General features: G+C 38.6%; 1 protein-coding gene across 1 annotated transcript; it reads left to right on the top strand.

Annotated features, from left to right (window-relative positions):
* The first annotated feature begins 2,180 nt into the window (after positions 1–2,180).
* LOC129741453 (uncharacterized) lies at positions 2,181–8,660 on the top strand. Its single transcript, XM_055733189.1, has one exon. The coding sequence runs from the start codon at positions 2,181–2,183 to the stop codon at positions 8,658–8,660; it is 6,480 nt and encodes a 2,159-aa protein (XP_055589164.1).
* Positions 8,661–13,245: the final 4,585 nt, after the last annotated feature.

Below are 13,245 nucleotides of genomic sequence, written 5' to 3'. Positions count from 1 at the left end.
AAAAATGACAAAAATGACAAAAATGACAAAAATGACAAAAATGACAAAAATGACAAAAATGACAAAAATGACAAAAATGACAAAAATGACAAAAGTGACAAAAATAACAAAAATGACAAAAATGACAAAAATGACAAAAATGACAAAAATGGCAAAAATGACAAAAATGACAAAAATGACAAAAATGACAAAAATGACAAAAATGACAAAAAATGACAAAAAATGACAAAAAATGACAAAAAATGACAAAAAATGACAAAAAATGACAAAAAATGACAAAAAATGACAAAAAATGACAAAAAATGACAAAAATGACAAAAATGACAAAAATGACAAAAATGACAAAAATGACAAAAATGACAAAAATGACAAAAATGACAAAAATGACAAAAATGACAAAAATGACAAAAATGACAAAAATGACAAAAATGACAAAAATGACAAAAATGACAAAAATGACAAAAATGACAAAAATGACAAAAATGACAAAAATGACAAAAATGACAAAAATGACAAAAATGACAAAAATGACAAAAATGACAAAAATGACAAAAATGACAAAAATGACAAAAATTACAAAAATGACAAAAATGACAAAAATGACAAAAATGACAAAAATGACAAAAATGACAAAAATGACAAAAATGACAAAAATGACAAAAATGACAAAAATGACAAAAATGACAAAAATGACAAAAATGACAAAAATGACAAAAATGACAAAAATGACAAAAAATGACAAAAATGACAAAAATGACAAAAATGACAAAAATGACAAAAATGACAAAAATGACAAAAATGACAAAAATGACAAAAATGACAAAAATGACAAAAATGACAAAAATGACAAAAATGACAAAAATGACAAAAATGACAAAAATGACAAAAATGACAAAAATGACAAAAACGACAAAAATGACAAAAATGACAAAAATGACAAAAATAACAAAAATGACAAAAATGACAAAAATGACAAAAATGACAAAAATGACAAAAATGACAAAAATGACAAAAATGACAAAAATGACAAAAATGACAAAAATGACAAAAATGACAAAAATGACAAAAATGACAAAAATGACAAAAATGACAAAAATGACAAAAATGACAAAAATGACAAAAATGACAAAAATGACAAAAATGACAAAAATGACAAAAATGACAAAAATGACAAAAATGACAAAAATGACAAAAATGACAAAAATGACAAAAATGACAAAAATGACAAAAATGACAAAAATGACAAAAATGACAAAAATGATAAAAATGACAAAAATGAAAATAAAGAAAATAATGACAAAAATGACAAAAATGACAAAAATGACAAAAACAAACAAAAATAAAAAAAAATGACAAGAATGACAAAAATGACAAAAATGGCAAAAATGGCAAAAATGACAAAAGTGACAAAAATGACAAAAATGCCAAACATGAAATTTCAATTAATTCCTGGATTTTCTTAGATTTGAAAAACCAAAAAAGGAAACTGATGTTATTTTTTTTTCTTAAGTCAAAAATACTCGCAGTCATTGAGAAAGTTGATTATTGATTTGAAACGTTTATTTTCTAAATCTTGTTCACAGTTTACAGATTTTATTTAAAAACAAGGGCACTGTTAGAAATACCCCTGGGTTTCTCGGCGCTGATCTGGTGAGTTCCAAGAGCTCCCCAAGTTAACTCAGACAGAGACATGTTTGTAAACAATTTCATGCGGTAAAAAACTAGTGGGATTCCATGCGGTTGAATTAGGCTGAGATTTCTAGTTTATGTGAGTTTTAAGATCGTGTTAAGGAATTTGGAAATCGGTTACCCTGGATGGAAATTCATTAACGCATCAAATTATTCCATTTGGTTACACTTATAGTGCACAGCACTAATTCCATTTCTGATCGGAGAGTAGCTAGTATCGTTGTTCCGTGGACAAAAACGGCAGATAGCAATTAAACAAATATAGGAAGGTGAAGTTAGATAGCTGATGCTAACAGGCACATCCAAGTTGGATCGGAAGTTATCATAAGGGAAGATTAAAATGTAAGCGATCATCATATTCAAATGTAACATCTCTCTAGAAAATACAAAATCTCTTCTTGCAGCTTTGAAGCGTGCAAAGTACCTACCGCTATCTGGAATAATTTCTCCCACCGAATCCGAAACCAACAATCTTCAAAGATTTTATTACGATGTCGTCTGCTGCTGCCACGAACACCACAAATGCCACTAACGCCACAAAATCCAACTGTATTCTGTGTGATCAACCTGACACTGATCAAATGGTTGGATGTGACCTTTGCGAGAATTGGGCACATTACCAATGCGCTGAAGTCTCGGAGTCTATTGCAGATCCTGATCGCACCTGGAAGTGCCCCAATTGTAGGCCGATGGAAGTAGTTACAAGGCCGCAATCAGTAGTTTCTGAAACGCGCACACGTTCTTCACGTAAATCACAGCGCGTTGAGCATGAGCTAAACATGCTGAAGGAGCAACATGAATTAATGATGAAAGCATTGGAAGAAGAAGGATTAGCGCAGAAGAAGAAAGCTGAAGAGGAGGAAGCTGCCCGAAAAAAGCAAACTAAAATAGAAGATCAATTGCGGAAAAAAAGGTACGAAATGGAAGAAGCATTTATTCGGAATAAATATGTCGCGTTGAGTAAAGCAGATGAAGCTGGTAGCGTAAGCAGCAATAGGAGTAGTCGGGAAAAAGTTTCTCAATGGCTAGCAAGTGGAGCCACTGGAGGCACCAAACAAAAGGCACCTACCGCGTGGGAGTTTCCGCCGCAGCCACTTTTTAGCGAATCCCAACCTTTTGCCACGACCATTTTGTCTGTAGAAGAACGCGACGAACCGCATTTAGTTTCGAACGCTAATGATTCCCACAGCACCGTGATACCGACATCATCTTCTACCCCTCATTCTAGTTTGGCATGCCCGCCTTCGGACCCAGTGGGCTCTCAAATCATTGCTCATCCAACAGAAAACTTTATGCATACGAATGCTGTTCCGACCATTATAACGACAGCACAGTCACTCGGAGTCGAACTCCCTCCTGCCATTCGCTGGTCTTCGAATGAAATTTCACCAAAAACTATGCTTCGAATGATCAACACCGATCGTCAAAATCAGTTCATTTATGACCGCCCAGCTACGACAACAATTAGTCGCAGCACACCTAGACCTCTCCCACCACGTTTGGCTGCATTGAAAGCGGGTGCAAACATTATGACATCAGCGTATGGGGGTTGCATTCCTTCTACTACTACGATAAACACACAGGCTGGCACGGGAGCAATTCCCAAGGCATACGAGTACGTGTATTCAACCACCAGATGTGCACCGGCAACTGATGTTGCTGAACAAAGAATCACGTTCCAAGTTCCCTTAGTGACGTCAACGAACAGCTTACCGCAAAACGAGCTAAACTTTGAAAATCAATATGGATTAGCCAGGCAAACAATCGTCAACTCCTCGGATCAGTTCTTGAATAATCTTGCTCCATCCGATGGGTACACTAACGCAGTGGTACGGTCTCAAGAGTCGCTGCCATCTATCATTCCAGACATTTCGTCTCTTGCAGCACCTCTGAACCAAATGACGTTGAATCCACGCAATCCAGAACCGCACCCAGTTAACTACTTAGTTGACCGAAACCCAAGTTATGGCAACACTATTCACGACGACGCTGCACTTCCGCCATCGGTACCAATACCAACACCTTCTGCAATAAGGAATCCCTTACAACCATCTTTGGATCAATTTGTCGCACCTTCACCAGCACAGCTGGCTGCCCGACAAGTTATAAACCGTGACCTACCCCACTTTGCAGGAGACCCGGAAGAATGGCCTCTATTCTTCAGCACATTCCAGAATAGTACGAAATTCTGTGGATTCAACGATGCGGAAAATTTGTCCAGGTTACAACGCTCCTTGCGTGGCCAAGCCTTAGAAGCCGTCAAAAGTCGTCTCATGATACCCGAGTCAGTACCCCAAGTTCTCGATATTCTGAAGAGACATTTTGGCCGCCCAGAAATACTGTTACATTCTCTGATGAACAAACTCCGGAAAACAGCCTCTCCGAAAGAAGATAACTTACAGTCTATTATTGCTTTCGAACTGGAAGTTCGAAGTTGTGTGGATCACATGATCATGGCCAATCTCTCGGAGTATCTTTTCAACCCGATGCTACTACAAGAGCTTGTGAATAAGCTACCACCTCAAATGCAAATGCACTGGTCCCGATACAAGCGACAATTCCCATCAATTAATCTGGAAGTATTCAGTCAATTCACAACTGAGGAGGGAAATACTGCAGCTGACGTCGTCGTACTGGTAGCTGGGAAAAGGCCATCGAAGCAAACTTTGTACACACATACAGAGACAGAAAACGTTCCAAATACCAATCAGCTGCAAAAGGATGGTGCTAGAAAAACATGTAACTTTTGCGGAAACGCCAGCCACCAAATAGCCAATTGTGAATCATTTTTGAAGTTGGACAGTGATGGAAGATGGAGAGTAGTTAAAGCCAACAAATTATGCCGCATTTGTCTTGTTCCTCATAAGAAGTGGCCATGTCGTTCACCAAAAGAATGCGGCGTGGATGATTGCCGTAATCTTCACCATTCGTTACTACATTCAACAGCATATACTCCTGTAAATGCTAGCGTTGCCCATCATTACTCTGATTCCTCGTTTTCTCTATATCGCTATCTCCCCATTATACTTAAAGCAAATGGTAAATCAGCGGAAATCATTGCATTTCTTGACGACGGTTCGTCGTCTACGATGCTCGAGGCTCGAGTAGCAACCGAACTTGGAATTAGTGGCGAAAGAGAACCGCTGTGGCTTAGTTGGACAGGAAATGTAACACGGGAGGAAAAATTGTCGCAACGAATTTCAGTAACGGCTTGTGGCGTCGGGAAAACCGACTCCTTTAAATTGAATAATGTACGCACAGTCGATAATCTTTTTCTACCAAAGCAAACCCTTGACTATGCTTCCATGAAAACCAAGTACCCACATTTGAGAGGCCTACCTGTCAACGGATATTCCCATGCCACACCTAGCATGATCATCGGAATTGAACATACCACGCTGCTAACTTCACTGAAGGTTCGTGAAGGTCATCCCAATGATCCTGTTGCAACAAAAACCCGACTAGGCTGGTGCATTTTCGGCAAACAGCTTGCTGGAACCCAATCGATTGAAATGGTACATGTACATTCTGAAACTACGTCATGTGACCATGAACTACACAAATTGGTTGGACAATTACTGAAGTTCGAAGAATGTAACACCGTTGGACATGTTCCAGAAGATGACAAACGTGCCCTGGCTATCCTAGAAAAAGCCACACGTCGAGTAGAGGGGCGATTTGAAACCGGTTTGCTATTTAAATACCCAGATCAACGATTTCCAAATAGTTTTCCGATGGCAAATCGAAGATTGCTTTCACTTGAATCGCGACTTGCAAAGAATCCATTTCTGGACAGAAAGGTCCGAGAACAAATAAAGGAATATCTGCAAAAGGGCTATGCTCATAAAGCCACCGCGAAGGAACTACGAGAGACAGATCCTGAGAAAACGTGGTATCTTCCTTTGGGAGTTGTTCAGAACCCAAAGAAACCGGAAAAGGTCCGATTAATCTGGGATGCGGCGGCTCGTGTTAATGGAATATCGCTCAACGATACCTTGTTGAAAGGGCCAGATCTTTTAACCTCACTGACGACCATTCTCGTACGCTTTCGTCAAAGGAATATTGCCATCACAGGAGACATCAAAGAAATGTTCCATCAGATCCGGATCCGAGAATCTGATAAACACTACCAGCGCTTTCTCTTTCGTGACAACCCGCAAGAACCACCTCAAGTGTACATTATGGATGTAGCTACGTTTGGGGCGTCATGCTCTCCTTGTGTAGCTCAATTTGTTAAAAATAGAAACGCAACAGAACATGCTGCTGAATTTCCCGGTGCTGCAAAAGCTATTGTAGAGGACCATTATGTAGATGATTTCCTCAAGAGCGTAGATACCACAAAAGAAGCCGTAGAGCTGACGAAACAAGTCCAATTTGTTCACGCCAGGGGAGGATTTGAAATTCGAAACTTCGCCTCCAACTCTTCGGAAGTCTTGAATCGACTGGGGGAATCCAACGAATTGCTACAGAAAGATCTCAATTTTGAGCCAGGACTAAGCACGGAGGAAAAACCGGAACGGGTTCTGGGCATGGTCTGGAAGCCTCAAACCGATGTTTTTACGTTTAACACCACCATGCAAACGGAATTGATGCATCACCTGATGAGCAGAACACCCCCCACTAAGCGGCAGGTTCTAAAAATTATTATGTCGGTCTTCGACCCACTCGGGTTGATTGCTCATTATACGGTACATGGCCGAATTCTCATGCAAGAAATTTGGAAGTATGGCAGTGACTGGGATGAACAAATTCCTTCCGAATTGCAAGCAAGTTGGTTTCGTTGGAGTGACAAGTTAAAAGAGTTGGAAGAAATCATTATTCCACGATGTATGTTCAAAAATACGACCTCAGAATCTCTGAAAACCTTGCAACTCCATACCTTCGTAGATGCGAGTGAAGCGGCGTACTCCTGCGTTGTCTATGCCCGTATAGTGGACCGCGGTATCCCAAAATGCGCGATTGTTGCCGCTAAAACAAAAGTTGCTCCATTAAAGCCGCTTTCTATACCGCGACTAGAATTGCAAGCCGCTGTTGAGGGTAGTCGATTAACTCAAAAATTAGTAGAGGCCTTAACCCTTCCTGTCAATCAACGGTTTTTATGGTCGGACTCCACAACTGTACTGTCTTGGTTGAGGTCAGATAGCAGGCGATACCACCAATATGTATCCTGTAGAATAGGCGAGATTCTACGAGTCACCTCCATCAACGAATGGAGATACGTTCCATCTAAACTGAACGTGGCCGACGAAGCCACAAAATGGAATGCTGAACCCAACTTTAATCCTCAATCGCGCTGGTTTGTGGGACCAGATTTCTTATTGAAACCAGAAGGAGAGTGGCCATCTAAGTTTCACGTTACTACTATGCCAGAGGAAGAAATAAGAACCGTTTTACTGCATCTTCATGCAGAATCACACCAATCAATATTTGATGAAGTTGATTATTCACGATTTTCTCAATTCAACAGATTGCTTCGAGCTATAGTCTACTTCCACAGGGCGATCGAAAGGTTCCGGAAAGTAAAACGTGAAGGACCCTTTGAAGCAGAAGAAATCGCGGCCGCTGAAAATTTCTTATGGAGGCAAGTTCAAATGGAATCTTACCCTGAAGAATATGCTACTGTGTTGTATAATCACAAAAACTCTACTAGTAAACACGTGGCAATAAAATGTACAAGCCCATTATATCAACTTGCACCGTTCATGGATGAAAATAACGTGCTGCGTATGAGAAGCAGAATCGAAGCCGCTCCTGTGACACCATATGAAACAAAGTATCCAGTATTGCTACCAAAAGAACATCGCGCGACGCACCTTCTCGTGCATCAATATCATCGGCGATATCTGCACGGAAATCAAGAAACCGTCGTCAATGAAATGCGCCAACGGTTTCAAATTCCACACTTGCGAGCCCTGGTGAAACGAATAGCAAAAGAGTGTCAAATGTGTAAGGTGAATAAAGCGGTTCCAAAGACTCCAATGATGTCACCCTTGCCAGCAGTTCGCCTAACCCCCTTTATCAAGCCCTTCACCCACACTGGGATAGACTATTTTGGACCTTTGATGGTGAAGCAGGGACGTAGCCTGGTCAAACGTTGGGTGGCCCTATTCACCTGTCTTACGATAAGAGCGGTGCATTTAGAAATCGTATCTACGCTTTCAACGCAGTCTTGTGTCTTGGCCATTCGAAGATTCGTTGCACGCAGAGGATCCCCAACCACTTTCTACACAGATAACGGCACGAACTTTTTGGGGGCCAGTAATCTCCTGATCAACCAAATTCGGAATGCTCACGAAGAGTGCGCCCTTATCTTCACCAACGCCCATACACGATGGTATTTCAACCCACCTGCGACACCTCATATGGGAGGACCATGGGAACGCATGGTCAGATCGGTTAAACAAGCGATGACTGCCATTGCAGATCATCCCCAACATCCAAGTGACGAAGTACTCGAGACGGTAGCGCTAGAAGCCGAAGCAATCGTAAATTCACGACCCCTTACATACGTACCTCTTGATTCAGCTGAATCCGAGGCCCTGACCCCGAACCATTTCCTGTTGTATGGCAGCACCGGGATTCGACAACCTGCGACAGCGTTAATGATCACCAATAGAACGCTGAGAGATAGTTGGAATTTGGCTCGTACTTTGGTTGACAAATTTTGGGTAAGATGGGTGAAGGAGTATTTACCGATGCTGACAAGACGTTCAAAGTGGTTCGCACCAACGGAACCTCTAAAACCAGGAGATCTGGTAATGGTTGTGAATGAACACAAACGGAATGACTGGATTCGAGGACAGATAGTTGACGTCGTCAAGGCACCAGATGGACAGGTTCGAAGAGCTGTAGTTCGTACTGCGAACGGAGAAGGAATAAAATCCGTGTCAAACTTGGCACTTTTGGACGTTCAGAAGACCACGGAGGACTCCTCGGGAAGCCCCGGAACTGCACGGGCGGGGGAATGTTAGAAATACCCCTGGGTTTCTCGGCGCTGATCTGGTGAGTTCCAAGAGCTCCCCAAGTTAACTCAGACAGAGACATGTTTGTAAACAATTTCATGCGGTAAAAAACTAGTGGGATTCCATGCGGTTGAATTAGGCTGAGATTTCTAGTTTATGTGAGTTTTAAGATCGTGTTAAGGAATTTGGAAATCGGTTACCCTGGATGGAAATTCATTAACGCATCAAATTATTCCATTTGGTTACACTTATAGTGCACAGCACTAATTCCATTTCTGATCGGAGAGTAGCTAGTATCGTTGTTCCGTGGACAAAAACGGCAGATAGCAATTAAACAAATATAGGAAGGTGAAGTTAGATAGCTGATGCTAACAGGCACATCCAAGTTGGATCGGAAGTTATCATAAGGGAAGATTAAAATGTAAGCGATCATCATATTCAAATGTAACATCTCTCTAGAAAATACAAAATCTCTTCTTGCAGCTTTGAAGCGTGCAAAGTACCTACCGCTATCTGGAATAATTTCTCCCACCGAATCCGAAACCAACAGGCACTTATTTATTCAATGATTTTTTACCTATTTTCAAATATTCGCCTTGAATCTTAGAAACGAGAGCTGAAATAATGAAATTGAATAAATATTGGAATTCAGCATTCCAAGTCAATCAAAATCTGTTCTCAAATTTCATGCAGCTCGAAAGAAATGTGAATTTTTCAATGCCTTGTTTTATCAAAAGTTGATGCTTCATTTCATGATTTTATAATTTCACAAGGCAACAAAATTCACATGCTCGGAGTTGCAAAAAATATAAGAACTAATTTTAATCGTTTTGGGGCGCTGATACAAAATATTAATTTTGATCTATTGGCTCTTGATGTTTAGATATTTTTTTGGAAATAGGTAAATATGTATAAATTTATTAATCAAGTTTTTGCATTTTTTGGGCAAATACTGTAGAACATTACAAATATTTTGAAAATAAAGTCTCAAACTCAAGAGTTAATTTTTCAAAAAATTGCAATAAATTTTTACTGAGAATAAAGTGATTGAATTTTTTTCCAAGTTAAATTTTTCGATGCATATCAAAAACATGAATTTTGACGGGACTTTGATCAAAATTTAAACTTTTTCCAATCATTTAAATTTTAGAAATGGCGAGGCAAATGATTTCGCAAAATTCAACCAAGCTGTTGAATGTATTGAAATATTTATTATCAAATACTCAAATGTTTTCTCAAATGATGCCTTTGGAGCCAAAGGGGTATAAGTGCATGAAAGTTTTTTTTCGAGAAAACACGCTAAAAAGTTTTTGTGTTTGGCCATTTTCCATATAATTTTAGAAAATTTGTATTTTGCTCTGGAACGTAAAAGCATGTAAATAAAATAAAAAAAAACCTGAAAAAATCACCAAATATAGTTTGAAATATGAAAAATCGTTTGGTATCATTAACTCAAAATCGACCATTTTGTCACTTATACCCCTTTGGCTCTGAGGGCCTCAAATGATATTCGAAAAAGTTTTGAACTTATCTATTCAAATTTTTTAAAGTTGTAGAATTTATTCTTTGAAAGCGATTTGAAAAAAAAAAACATTTTTAAACAAAATCTGTATCCTTGATTGAATGAAGGATAGCAAATTGATTTATAATTAGCTTTCAGTTTTCATATAGATTGATTAGTTATCAAATGTCGATTTTACCCAAAAAAGTCAAACTTTCCACACACCATATCATCAAAACTAGCGTTAATAAGCGAAATCTGGCAAATATCGGAATGCAAGAAGATTAAATCACCCAAAACAGATTTAAAAGCTGAGGCACAAAATGCTGTTCTCTTCTGTTATTTCTTTAGATTTTGTTTTGAAAAAATTGGAATATCTAACGGGAATTTAAGAAATAAAAAAACGCTTTATTGTTGCTATTGTAAACGAAAGGTTAAAATTTCATTTTTTCGTATCAAATAAAAATGCTAAAAATCTAGAATGGGATCTTCAAATTCAAGAGCCAATCAAATAAACTGGAATTGCAAAAGCCGCAGAGTCCTTTTTTATTCATTATTTTATTAAAGAATTAAATTAAGGTTTAGAAATAAAACTAAACAGCAATCTACAATCAGAAATGAATTGCAGAATTGATAAAAATAACACGTTATTTCCGAATCACTCGCGATGATTTGAAGGAGATAGGAAAGTGAACAAAATTCTAAAATCATCATTTTACTAAAAAAAATTCGCATGGAAAATTTTAAATTCGTTGATTGAAGTTGTATCAAAGGATATCGAAAATAGATTAATTAGAAATTGGGGTAAAAAAGTTTAAATTTCTTCTTTCATTTTAAATTACTTCAATGAGATCAATAAGTTGAAGAAGATGCAGTGTACAGCATCCTCCCCCCCTCACTATTGAAAAATGAATGTTGTTTCATTAGATATTGAAGTTCATTTTATTGATTTATTTTCTATTTCTATTTTATTTATTTAAAGAGGATTTAAAACTTTGTGGCCATTCACCCTCTGTAATTAATTGGTCGATTTTCGAAAATTTGATTCAAAAACTTGGACTGAGGTCATCACCAAAATAATGAAAAAAAAAGTATTGCCTGATATTCCAGATGACTGTATTTTACAATTTCATCTTAAAACTCAAAACATCAGAAAGTCATTACCATTTTTTTATTTAATTTTTTTTTAATTTGAAACAACTCATACCTTTCTTTGAGTTTTAACGAATTAATCGTTTTTTTTAATTTGAGTCTTTTTGTTCTAACTGATTAGATAAGATAGAAAGGGAAAGTCACAACCCAACTAGCAATAGTTAGAAGTTCAATTTCAAACCAAGATAAACTCATTCAGTTTTCAATCGGATTAATTGACAATCTGACCGACAAAAGGACCGAGATAAAGCGCCAATTGGCGGTGTCAGTCAGTCCGAAACCGGAACCGGACGTAGCAGCAGCTTGCTTATCTCGCGGGAATGTCTCGTGTACCTTCTGTATTCTTGTTCCGTTCTGTTCTGATAGCCCAGAGATGCATTGACAACCGCTAACTGCATGTGGACCATTTATCGAGATACGACCAAGGAAACAGTTCTGGATAGGCCATAAAAGCGCAAAACTGGACCAGACCACCAGACAGACAGTCCCTCGTCCCATATGAACGAATCAGGCACATCTCAGAGGAAGAGATATATAGCAGGCAAAACGTCTCCCATAAAACATTGGAACCCTCTATTGGTTTGGTGTGGTCAGGAAGGAAGCTTGAATATTGCAAAAGCTCTTTGAAATGAGCGCAGTTGACCAACCCGACGAAAAAGTGGTGCTTTAAATCGTTGATTTGGTGGCCATTCGGTAGTCAGGAAGCGCAACAACAAGATAGCGACTGGGCTCCACATACATATTAACAAACCTCGAAACTTTCAACGCGGGAAACAGATAGCAGAAGAAGGGCGCCAAGTTGTGAAGCACTTTTAACGAAGCGCTATCTCTATGGCCGGGTGGCCAAGTTTTTGTGTCGTCCCTTTTGCAGAAGCAGCAAAGTGCATTCTGATTCATACCGGTTATGCAGATGGTAATAAAATTCTTGTTTCTTGTTTCATACTCGATTTGTGCCGACTTTGGCTGCTACTGTTGGACTGCTAGTTTGCTAGCTAGCTGCCGTATCTAGAGGAGAAGCACCGCATTGGGATGCTATGGCTGGATAAGGCTTGGGTGTATCTTCTGGTGGCTTTTATGGCCAGATCCACAAACAGCAGACATCTCGGTGCGCTATTGCGAATTCACCAAACAGTTATCGACAACATTGCTAGCTATGAATATAGAACACTGTTGCCGTATATGTGACAGTTTAATTTAGTTACCGATACAGGGCAGATAACTGTTTCAATTCAACCATAACAAGATTTTCTTGAGACTAAATACAACTCCAACTAGAAGCATCCAAGGAATGTTCGTTAATCAAGGAATAACAAAATTCAACTAATTTTATTAACCTGCTCTATCTATCTGTCAATTTGAAGGACACTCTGCTCAATAAGCACAAAACCGACTCACCAGAAGTTTTAATTGAATACACTTCAACCATAAGTCAACTGTCTGTTCCATAATCCGGTTGACTTATTTTTGCTGGGATGGCTCTCGAAATCGCACTGTCCTCATGTTTGTTCCGTCGATTCCCCCGAAGAGCGGTCAAGTGTTGATGAATATTCAACCTCAAATGAAAAAAATGAGAAATATTGGATGATTCGAAAGGAAACCGCTTGTACCTACACAAAAGTCGGACGTATAATGTACGGAATAAGGTGAGAGGTTTATTTTATCAAACTTTAGAAGATGAGACATATATGTACAATGATGTACATCGTGATCGTAAATTTATAGATCCTAAGGGGAGTTATATTCCTGGGTAGAAAACAATTAAACAAAAAGTACTATTTTTCGACACTGTTTTGATTTCGATTGACAAACTCAAACTGTATTTTCCGGTAAAATAAATTGGCTTTCAATAGTATTTTCAAATATACTTTAACCGATATAAAGTCTGCTTCATTTAATATTGGAACAAATTCTTTTGCTCATTGTGGCGCTCCTAGTGGACGG

This window comes from Uranotaenia lowii, chromosome 2 (genome assembly GCF_029784155.1).
Source record: "Uranotaenia lowii strain MFRU-FL chromosome 2, ASM2978415v1, whole genome shotgun sequence".
Taxonomy (NCBI): domain Eukaryota; kingdom Metazoa; phylum Arthropoda; class Insecta; order Diptera; family Culicidae; genus Uranotaenia; species Uranotaenia lowii.
Note: the sequence above shows the minus strand (reverse complement) of the source record. Positions and strands in the feature narration are given on the sequence as shown.

Coding starts and splice junctions, on each gene's coding strand:
- LOC129741453 (XM_055733189.1), top strand. CDS start 2,181: ATGTCGTCTGCTGCTGCCACGAACACCACAAATGCCACTAACGCCACA.